Genomic DNA, 12,076 nt, shown 5'->3' with positions numbered 1-12,076 from the left:
GGTCACTGGGAAACAAAACTTACACATAATGCAATAAAGGCTATTTACTATTTATGAGAAACAACCATGTAAAACTAATTCATGTTAGTGGAAAATAAATGATTCACCACTTTTATGTGACTGCAAATATGAAGTCTTCAGGCCTAGTTATGCTAACACAAGAAATATAATGCATTAATATTGGTATTAATAGAACACACAATATGCAACATATGAATCCAGCCTTAATCATATATCAACACATGAAACCTTTCTATAATTGCAATCTTTGTTAAAGCATAACATTAGAGATGACAGAGAACTGCATTTGTTTCTATGCACATATTTATCTGTATATTTATAGCTCACATTAATCATAATAAATCAATTTCCCTTCTAATCATTACTCTAAAATATATATAATATGTTTTCAATGTTCATTTAAACTTGTTAACACATTGTTAGTTCTGGTAGGCACAATGACCAACATAGTAATAAAACAGAAACACTTTTATAATGTGTGTTAATGCTGCCTTCGCTCTACGTCAGGCTTCCAAACTTGAATACAAAATTACCCAATTCTGACTTCTGGGTCACTAAAGCATTATCAGAATTTTCTGCTCCAACAATCCCTCCTCTGACGGTAATTTATGCAGTCACAAAAAGGACATTCTCATTTACAATGAGACAACTCAAAGCCTGATTGATTGTTAATGTAAGGGCCTAGGTCTACTGAAACTTTTAATTCTTTTCAGATTCTTGTAATAACTGCTCCTCCTTTTTTCTATTTCAGTCTTTTCCCGCTCTGTTTACTCTTGGGCTCTTTGCACTTTCCAGCATTTGTATAACTTGTAAAATTCAGTTGTGACTATAACACACATGTCTCCCTCAAGTCTTTCAAGTACTTTTTCAGGTTTCTCATGTTTGATATGAATCCTTTATCTCTGTACTATTATCCGGTATGTACATGCCGCAATGTTGAGTCTGCAAAACTTTACAGACTACGCATTACTGCACCAATAATATGTCTAAAGCAAGGCGATTTTGCAAAACGATTGATCTCACAGCAAGCATCCCCGTATCCAGCAACAACATTGTTCCAGCATAATCGGTAGACACCTTATCTACAATAGTTGTCAACTTTCTAATCTTTGTCATTCAGTATCACGCCGACTGATGGAACAAAGGCACCAAAATATCACCTGTTTTCTCTGCTGCATTAGCTCCTCTCTTTACTCTGACATTTGGTCTGTCCTTCCAGACCAAATTGTTAAATTTTCCACATAGTAGATTTTCAGAAAAATACCCCTAAATGGAATGTACCATACCAGCCTTTCGGCAGCTTGTAAATAGGCGTTTTTCCTACAAATGAAGTAAACGCCTGGTATGGCTTGGTCCTGTGAATTTAGGATGAAATTCCACAAAATCTTAAATAGAAATACATTTCTATATTCACTAGTACCTACGAACTTATTGTCAGTCTTTGACTGCTGTCTGTATATACATAACTTCCCTGCATGTTGCCAATCTAAACCGAAGCGTCCTTTTGTATCTTGCCTGTAATGTGAGCCTCATCCTTCCACCAGCTTTGTAAAACTACTCCCTTTTGTATTTTAGTTTTCATTGTTTTTATGCTGTCATCCACTTGGTTAATGAACTCTTTCTCCACCGGTATGAAAATGCAGTTTAAATTATTTTTAGGAGCATAAGCAGTTCTAAAGGTTAGGGTTGGTTCAAGGAAACCTCCCACTTTGTCTATATTTTTTGCTTTGGCAATACTACTCAGATGCTGGTTAAGGAGCACAAAGTAAAACACAACATCGAAGTTAGATTAGAACTATTGAATATACTCTTGGTTATACAATCGGGCTAGTAACAGACAATAGGAAATACCATAAGTCAAAGGCATACTATGTTAGGTGATTCCTTCCTGCACCGATGAAGGAACATAACAATCATGCACATCCATAGTTTCAATGTATTCGTACAGTAATCTGTGGTATACATCAGAAGACAAATTTCCTCTTGAGATGTCCAAATGAAGCAATCTCTTGTCCTCATACTGTGGATCTTGTTTTGTGTGTGACTCCTAATACACAGGTGTAGTTCAATCCAGAAATCAACAATATACTCACAATCAAGCATACTATTGCTAAACCAATTCATAGATATTTATAATTACTCCGTTTACCCTGGTCCGGACCCATAACCTACTTTGTCAGACCAAGATATCAAATGGACCAATCAAAAAAATTCAATAACAACAATCAAAAATACAAAATCTAAACGTAGAGCGTCTTTTTTGTCTTAAGTGAGCAAAGCAAGATTCAAAATTTTACAAAAAATCTTGTCACAGTCTTTTTGCACTTATTTACAACAGTTCTTGATCTAGAAAGTTCACCAAGTTTTTCTCTTCGTGCAAATATTCAACATCATTACTAAAAGTTCAGATGTCTCTAGTAATAAACCATCTGGTAATTACTGATGAGTACTTCCAGAAAATAATGTGTCTGTTCATCATTTGACAAGGTGATTTTAAAGTTCGCTTCTAAAGCAACCTCAAGTTCCCAAATGTTCAGCTGAATCCAAACAGTCTAAACAAAAGGCAATAAATTCCTTTTCCCATTAATTTGCAGCAAAGTAAGTCCATTTAAGTGCAGAGTACCTGCGACTTGGCACTTTATTTCACTTCGATCTCCTTGCTGCACAATTGTCACTGACATTTTGATCAGATTGTTCAGATACTTCAGCTATAGTTGGAAGCACATCTGTTATTGGGTCTGGACTTTCTGATGGCCGCTGGTATCCTCTCAGTTCTCGTTTCAGGCACAACTTGTGTTGCAATGTTGGCTGAGCTAGTAGGAGTCAACTGATTCTGACTTGACCCTCCTGTGCCTTATTCGCCCTTGATGCGCTCAGACTCTCACCAGCTTATGAAGGTTCTGCAACAGACACTTGTCCTTTGCTCATGGTTTGGCCAACCTGGACCCCTTCACTCATTGGTTCCGACCCTAGAGGATCTTCTGTATCTTCAAGAGTACATGGAAATTTGCATGTGTGGTTCACATGAACCCAGTTCGGCAGACCAGCATACTTCACAGCTGTTGTAATCACCCGAATTATCTGATACAGCCCTTTCCAATTCAGCTCTAAGCATGACTTTCTAACGTGTTTCTTCACCAGAACCCAGTCACCTGTATTCAAGCCATGTTACTGTTCTTGTGACGGTTGCGGTGTTGCTTCTTCAACCTGATGAGACAAAGAGCGAACCACATCAGATAGTCCTTTATCATAATCCAGCACTAAGTCCTCTGAAATGTTCACAAGTGCATTTGCAGGCACAGCTGGCAACCTCATAGCACATCCCATAAGGATTTCCTGAGGGGACAGTCTTGTCTTTCTATCATTAGTGTTACGCATGCTCATCTGAAGAAGTGGCAATTCATCAGGCCATTTCAGCATTGTGGATGCACTTACCTTTGCCATTTGAGATTTTAGAGATTCATTAATCTGCTCAAACAATCAAGAGGCTTCTGGTCTGTAACTGCAGTTGAATCTTTGCTCAATTTTTAATGCTGCGCACAATGATTTTATAATCTCATTGTTAAAATCCTCAGTCTGATTCCAAGGAAGTCAGGAATCAGACCATTGGTAACTCTCTTTAAAAATTTGCAACAGTGAGGCTATAATTTCTGCAAGTTGGATTGGTCTCAGTCCAGTGTGAAGACACACAACATCACCACCAACATTTACGTCGGTCCATTGCATGCAGGCATCTCAATTAAATTTAGTTGCATCCTGTTAAAAGGACCTTCTCATCTGCCTATGTGGCTTAAATCAACCACAGTGCTTTTCCCAACATTCATCTGCCGACATGTTACACATCTGTGACATACTGCGTCTGCAACTAATCTGAATGTAGGTTTATACCATGTCTTTTTGAATGTTCTGATCATGGCATAGCTGCCAATGTGTGCCTGATTTGACAATACCTCGCCATTCCTTCATTGGAAACCCAAACATCATCATCATCATCTCTCTAAACACAACCTGCTCTACTCCAAACTGTGCGTTCCTCTTTAGTAACTTCTTCCTGTAAACTCTTTACTTCCTCCTGGGTATCAATTCCTATCATCAAGAAACTCTAATTTGTCTTATTGGTGTTACTTCCATCACACCATTCTTCATTAAAGGATGTGCAATGAAGTGCACAGTAACTAGCCACTTAGTCAGCATAGGCATTGCCAACAAGATGTAAGCACTTGACTTTTGATGTGCTGCACGTTTCACAACTGCAATTTTCACAGGTAATTGTATTGCTTTCAATAGTTGATAAATTCTGTTACCATTTCAGATTGGTGATCCTAAGGGGTCTTGAAACCTCTCTGGGACCGCAAATGGCCGAAGTCATGAACCACACCAAACCTCTACTGACTATCAGTGAATACTGTCACTTTAAGCTGTTCAGAAGTACAGCATGCCCTAGTTAGAGCCACCTGAGCAGAAAAGACTCCTTGAAGCAATGAAGCTTCTATCACTCCTGAGAATGTGCAAACTGTATAATGAGCTCTGAGTACCTTTATTATCTCTTAAACAGGAGCCCTCAACAAACATGACATATTCCTTTTTGTCTAGTGGGGTATCTTGAATATCGGGTCTAGGTTTGGTGCATAGTTCAGTCACATTGAGACAGTCACGTTCCACTTCATCTTGATCATTAACAATTTTCAACATTATTGGGCATAAATGTTGCAGGATTTTATACAGTTCATTGTCTGATACTCAAATTTGCTAATCCGAGGATCATCTGCTCATAACGGGTCAAATCGTGCATTTGTTAGGTACTAAGGGACTCATTACGAGTTTGGCAAGGGGGATCACTCCGTCCCAAAAGTGACGGATATCCTGTCTGCCGCTTTACAAGTTCCATAGGATATAATGGAACTTGTAATACAGTGGATGAGATATCTGTCACTTTTGGGACAGAGTAATCCCCTCCACCAAACTCGTAATGAGGCCCTAAGTCTTGGTTCGTGTCAAAAGGACTTCAACAGAATGGGGCACAAAAATGTTCAGGGGATGACCCCATGACCATGCTTTTGCACTGTGCTATGCTGACACCTGTGGCATCAACTGACTTTAAGCAGCTGGGCAGAGCAGCAGCCACAGGGTCCAGTGTGGCAGAAAAATAGGCCACTGGTCTGTTTACCCCTCCGTGTAACTGCATCAAAACAGAAAGTGCACAACCATCCCGTTCATAACAAGAAAAAACATTTGTTGTAATCAGGCATTCCCAGAGCTGGGGCTCAGCATTAGCCCTCTCTTAGCTCAAGGCATTCATACATGTGTCATCAAATGGTACCGGTTTGGACACATCTTTGTGTGTCAATTTCAACAATGGCTTTGAGAACAAAGAAAAATTTGGGAATCACTGGTGGATTCATTTGCATGATTCCTGAGATTCTCTCTTGGGACACCTTTCATGCTTCCTTCTGCATGTGATGACCTAAATATTTCACTTCTCTCTGACAGTATTGTAATTTTGTTGGGGAAACCTTAGGGTCATTTTCTCCAAGGTGGTTCAATAGGGCAATGGTATCTCTCCTGCAGGCTTCGCGTGTGTTTGATGCAACCGCCAAATCATCAATACTCTGAACTAAAACAAAATGAAATGGCATTTTAAGGGACTCTAAAATATTTTTCAGGATCTGATTAAAAATGGATGGTGACTTAGTATACCCTTGTAGATTATGACACAAGGAATATACATGGCTTCTGAATGTAAAGGTGAAAAGAAACTGACCCTCCTCATGAAGTAGAATGGAAAAGATGCCTGACACAAGTCAATTACAGAGAACCATTCCGCTTCACAAGGAATCTGAAACAAAATTACTGCAGGATTCGGTACCACTGGACAACAGGAAGAACAATTTTGTTCACCTTATCCAAATCTTGGACTGTGCGGTAATTTCCATTGGGCTTCCGCAGTCCCAAAATAGGAGAATTACACAGGCTTCCAATTATTTATTTCAGGACACCTTGCTTAACGAAATTTTCAATTATAAGAGTAATTGCTACAATCCCTTCTGGGGACATATTATACAGCAAGATCCTTTGAAATACTGTATTGGGCTTCACTATTATTTGACGCGTTCAACACATCTAATCAACCCTATACTGCCTGCGGAGGGGTGGCAAAACTGCCCGAGGAGAGGCAAACACCATGCAACTTTCTTCTGCTTGAAGCATAAGAGCGATCCTCACGGCAGCCGTCTGTGTTCCAGTGCAGCACAACTGGGGCCCTCCTGGGCTTCCCCGACCCCTGCTCTCCTCTTTTGGCACGTCCCGGCCCAGGGGGAGCCTTATGCAGCTCAGGCTGCGATTTGGATCATCCGCTCTCACAGCCTGGGTCACGGCAGTGATCCCAACAGCAGGGAGTGACTGCTAGTTCCCCAGGGGCACCAACGGATGAGCACTTTGCTTGCACTGCATGAATCTGCGGGTGGGCTCCTCTCGGGGTTTCCGGTGCCAAAGGTGGTGTGGGGAGGCTCATAGCCACAGGGTACTTTCCCCACACCCAGATCAGCAAGACTCGCTTTCCCTCGCGCTAGTTAAAAAAAAAAAAAGTGAAGGGGTCCTCACACACTAGTCTTTTGACAAAATGGGGCTAAGGAGCAGGACGCAGCGCTCCCCCACACATGATGCTCCTCGGGAGGGGACACGGAGGGAGGGGGAGCAGGCAGGCCAGCACACAATATGAGGCTTTAGTGGTGGTTCCTCTTAGCAGTCTCCTAGAACCTTTGGCAGTGAGAGTTAGGAAACAGGCTGGCAGCAGGGCAACATACAGAAAGGAAATCCAGATGAGTCAATTAGGTCACCCAGCAACCACTAGGCGGCAGGCCAACAAAAGAAAAGCAGTCCAGACGAGTTCTTTTTGCAGTCAGGCAGTCCCTCTGGCAGAGGTTCGGTCCCAAGTCCAAAAGTGCTCTAAAAATGTGGGTGAAGACCCCCTGTACTTATACTCATTTTGCGCAGTCTCCACAAAAGGGGAGAATTGGATCCAGCCAGTCCTAACTGGTTCTAGGATTGTCCCCGTTCCCCTCCAGCACAGACTCCAGATATCAGTGGGGGGAAACAAGCCTTTTGATAAGGATAATCCAGGATGAATGATTGAGTCAGGACTGATGGAATGGGCACCTCCAAAAGTAAGTAAGATCATTCAGGAAGCTCAGATCACATATAAGGATCAGTGCAATGAAAAACGGTGTGAAAAGAATTGAGTTGAAAGCTGGACAACTCATCAGTCAAAGGAGAGAAGCGAGTGAATAAGTGTGATAGTTTTTTGTTCTGAACCATTGTGGGTAGAAAACACATTTTGCCACTTTGTTGAGTGACAAAGGAGCATGGGATTTGAGCAGATTGTCCAGGAGTTGAATTGATAAAAGTAAAAAGGAAAGAAAAATCATTTTCATGGTTGGATGGAGGTTTGGAAGAGGAGCATGAAGGAAATGTGAGTGTTGGAGCGAATGAGAGTGAAATCTAGAAAGGAGATGGATGAACCAGGAGGAATTAGAAGGCTTGGTAAGAGAAAAGTGAGACCTAGGAAACTGAATGATTACAGTCGCATTTGTTGGTCAGTAAAATCTCCATGATTGGAATGGGGTTAGTTATGTAAGAATAGTTGTAAATTTTTATGTAGGCTCATATATATTTGTTTTAAGGGAAGAAAATATGCTGCATTTGGTTTATACCTTTAAGTTTATTAACATTGTTAGTGGATGTGTTCTTTATGATATATTGTAGGTTCTCAGGATCCATCTACATCATGTGTAAGAAGGCAGTTATTGAGATTGCGCCGGAGCTGATGAGCACAGCTAATCCAGGGCTGTAATAAAGATATAACTCTTCAGATTATCACAGCGTACGTGTGGTATCGTAGATAACAAACCGTGCTCAGTTAGTGTTAATGTTAAATGAACTAATTTGATGTTCTGTTAACCAAAAAGGTATCCTTAGAGTTGCATGAATGATGCACGACCGATATTTTGATCTTTACTCTCAAAGACACTTAAAAAAAAGTTACATAAAGTGGCAGCTTCCAAACAGAAAGAGGCAAAGAATTTCTGAGGACTAATGCTTGAACAGAGAACCACTTCAGGATCCATCTACGTTTACAAAATCAAGGGGCTTCAGTAAGTCGTAGGGGAATATTAGAGCGACGTGCGGTCACATGCTAGCTTCACCAGGACTAAATCTGACCATTCCATGAACAGCTAGCCATTGTAGTGCTTCAAGCACAAAGTAACATCCGTGAAACAGTACATGGTACGTATGGCTTGTCGAAAAAACAACAGTGGAGGGGCAGGAAAATGGGATATTCGGAGACTAACTCCTGGTCCCGTGTGTAAGGATCCCACTAGACAGTCATTCAAAAAAAGATTACACACGGTTCCATATAGAAAAATGGGTTTCTTTCGGATAGAACGCTTGGTCCGTAGATGAGAACCAGAGCTGTTCGGAGCTTGTGCCTGTTCCTGTTGTGTTCTTCCATGTGAATGCTCCAGCAAATCGCAGGAAAAAAAAAAGAACGACTGGTTGCCCACGTAAATAAAAAATGTTTTAAGTAACCTTCTCAGGAAAGTAGCTGAATCTGCCTGTGCCAAAATGCCAGCATTGCATGCAGATCAGTAATCACCAAGTAATAGTGTTTCTGCTTTGGACGTACACCGCTTAGAAAAGTTTGCAACCATGTATAACTTAATAACCTGCATATGCAAAATTAATTTTAATGGATTCGGCTTTAGCCTTTTGATTCTTTGTATCTCATCTACGTAGTGAAAGAGTCCTAGGCCGACGAAGACATAAGTACTTATTAAATAAGGATAGAGGGATGTCAGAGTTCAGTGCATCTCACATTTTAGGCTTACTGGAGACAAGTGGAAATCATGAATGGTAGTTACACTATGCTGATTAATTAAGGAAGATTTGATTCAGTAAAGAGGAGAACCCCTAGATACCAGCTTGCTGTAGATGCTGTTGCATAATGTTTTAAAAGATAGTGTTGAATGCAGATTTTATATAATCCACATACTCACTCAGTCCTCCTTAAATGCTGAGTTCAAGATTGACTCACATGACAGTGAAGACAGATTATATGCCCTATCCTGACATGAACGAGGCTTGTACTGCATAAACAAACTGATTTGATATTATTCTGAACTTAAATGTTTGTCACCGCCAGACAAGCCACTTAGGTTGCTTGCTGACTGAGCAAGTCTCAGACTTAGTTATATCGACTCCTGCTGGCCTTTGAACCTCTTGGTATTTACATCCATCTGCAAAGGTGGACGGAAAGAAGAGGTGGAGCCTAGGGGGGCGAAAACCACTTTGTGATTGAGCAAAGAGGAAGGACAGACCTCAAAAACACACTTCCTTGTCAGCACCTGCCAGAGCAGATGTCATTCTTCAGCCTTGTATGTGAGAAAGCATCCAGGAACTGAAAGGAAAGAGTTGGTGACTCACGGGAAGGGAGCTTAAACTTGGTGCTACAAAGGGCACTTTTAATGAAGTCTCTGAAAATGTTTAAACTAACTCCTTTCTAAGGGAGAACTTTTTTCCAGTCGTGGTTGTGAGTGTAAGCAATTCCAAGCTAATTCTGAAAGAGAAAACAAAGACCATACAATCATTTTTTCTTTGAAAACTCTTCTTCCTATGCGTAGTTCGGTTAAATACTGCATTACGTTCTAAGGTATTATCCATGTAAATGTTAGATTTATGAAACTAAAAAACTTGGGGTAGGGTGCCCATGAACATCAGCTGCAATGCTTATTTGGTCACTGCACACGGTTGTGCAGTAGTCCAGTACAATTCTGTCTATCATTCCGTTGTAACAGTGCACCTGTTTTTTGACATTTTGTTAATTTTGAACTTTTAATTTGACTTTTTTTACATCCTTATTTTTAGATTCATACATGGCTTTCACCGCTCTGTGGAAATCGATCCCGGGGATGGGACAGTATTTATCTCTCAGGGAGTTAAGTTTGGAAAATATTTCACACACTATAAACTTCAGGAAGCTTCTGGAAAGGTAGGGGTATAATGTCTCTAAATGTACATATTTTATTGGAATTGCCAATTCTTCGTATAGGTCAAAAAATATTTAAAGTTACTCAGTTTTTCTAGTGTGATCTGTATCATTCAAAAATAGAAATGTGTTACCTCTATGCCTGGAACTTGTGAGGTCTTGAGCAAGCGTATACGTTTAAACTGTGTGAACACAACACTAACATATTACTCATTAGATTTGGTACAACAAGAAGGACATCCGATTTGTTGGCTGCTGAGGTTTTAAGAGCTGTGGTCTGTCACCTGCAGAGATATCACCATTGCTGCCAGTGCCACCCTAGTTACCATGGCCCCAAATCTACTTTTGACAGTAGTCACAGAGACTTCGGTGCCATCCACCTTCTTATAAACCTGTCAAGCAAGGCAGAGAGCGCAATAGTACTGCCATACGATTGAACTGTTATCTGCAGTGGTACCCTTGACTCAAGTGTCTGTTATTATGTTGACTTGGGTAAAAAATAACCTCCGTTAATGTTGATGGGCCCTTGTCACCTCCTGTAGAGTAGGCATGTCCTGTGCAGGACCACTCTTATTTGACTGTCCTATCAATTTCTCACCCCAGTAGGGAGAGCACAATTAGTGTCACAAAAACCTGCTCATAGGCAATAAAGTATATGGGCCCCTGGAAACATTGGTGCTACTTCATTCACCTTTTGGTATATAGGATTGTGTTATTCTGTCAATTTAGAGGTAGCCGTGCCCCCAGTGGTGTCCGGCTCAGTCTTCTGGCACACCAAGAGCAATTGTCACATCTGTACTTACTGCTACCAGGGTCCCACTCCTCACGTTTGATCAGTGATCAGGTGTGTAGGAGGCTGGCCTGGCTTGTAGTGGGTACCAGAGGTACTTACACCTTGTGCCAGGTCCAGTTATCCCTTATTAGTGTAGAAGAGGTGTTCCTAGCAGCTTAGGCTGATAGAAGGTAGCTATGGCAAAGCAGCTTAGGCTGAACTAGGAGACATGTAAAGCTCCCACTATACCACTGGTGTGATATGCACAATATCATAAGAAAACACAATACACAGAAGTACTAAAAATAAAGGTACTTTATTTTTATGACATTATGCCAAAAGTATCTCAGTGAGTACCCTCAGTATGAGGATAAGTTATATACACAAGATATATGTACACAAACCAAAATTATGCAGGTAATAGCAAGAAAAGTAATGCAAGCAGTGTAAAATTACAGTAGATTGCAATAAGAGCACATAGGTATAGGGGCAACACAAACCATATACTTCAAAAGTGGAATGCGAACCACGAATGGACCCCAAACCTATGTGAGCTTGTAGAGGGTCGCTGGGACTGTAAGAAAACAGTGAGGGTTAGAAAAATAGCCCACCCTAAGACCCTGAAAGGTAGGTGTAAAGTGCACCTACTACCCCCAGAGAGCACAGAAGTCATGATAGGGGGATTCTTCAGGAAGAACAAACACCAGCAATGCAACAACAGTGGATTTCCGGACCTGAGTACCTGTAAGACAAGGGGACCAAGTCCAATAGTCGCGACAGTGTCGAGGGTGGACAGGAGCCCAGGAAATGCCAGCTGAGGGTGCAAGGAAGCTGCCACCTGTTGGAAGAAGCTTGGAGTTCTGCAAGAAAGAAGAGGACTAGGAACTTCCCCTTTGGAGGATGGATGTCCCACGTCGTGGTGAAGCTTGCAGAGGTGTTCCCACGCAGAAAGACCGCAAACAAGCCTTGCTAGCTGCAAGGGTTGCGGTAATGGTTTTTGGTTGCTACTGTGGCCCAGGAGGGACCAGGATGTCGCCACTTGGGGGAGGAGACAGAGGGGGGCCCAGCAAGTCAGGGAGTCCTCACAGAAGCAGGCAGCACCTGCAGAAGTACCTGAACAGGCACTTAGAAGAAAAGTGAACCGGAGTCCACCCGAAGTCAGAAAAGGGAGTCCCACGACACCGGAGGACAACTCAGAAGGTTGTGCACTGCAGGAAGGAGTGTCGGGGACCCAGGCTAGG

At 41.6% G+C, this 12,076-nt stretch overlaps 1 protein-coding gene across 2 annotated transcripts in view; it reads left to right on the top strand.

Annotated features, from left to right (window-relative positions):
* Positions 1–12,076, top strand: part of C1_1H5orf34 (chromosome 1_1 C5orf34 homolog) — a 236,186-nt gene that overhangs the window by 112,105 nt on the left and 112,005 nt on the right. For both annotated transcript variants that reach the window (XM_069221520.1, XM_069221526.1), the window contains exon 6: positions 9,943–10,066. In XM_069221520.1, coding sequence (XP_069077621.1) covers positions 9,943–10,066 — 124 coding nt within the window. The remainder of the gene's footprint in view (positions 1–9,942; positions 10,067–12,076) is intronic.

The sequence above is a fragment of the Pleurodeles waltl genome, chromosome 1_1 (assembly GCF_031143425.1).
Source record: "Pleurodeles waltl isolate 20211129_DDA chromosome 1_1, aPleWal1.hap1.20221129, whole genome shotgun sequence".
Taxonomy (NCBI): domain Eukaryota; kingdom Metazoa; phylum Chordata; class Amphibia; order Caudata; family Salamandridae; genus Pleurodeles; species Pleurodeles waltl.
The sequence above is the reverse complement of the archived record's forward strand: the minus strand, read 5'-3'. Positions and strand labels throughout refer to the sequence as shown.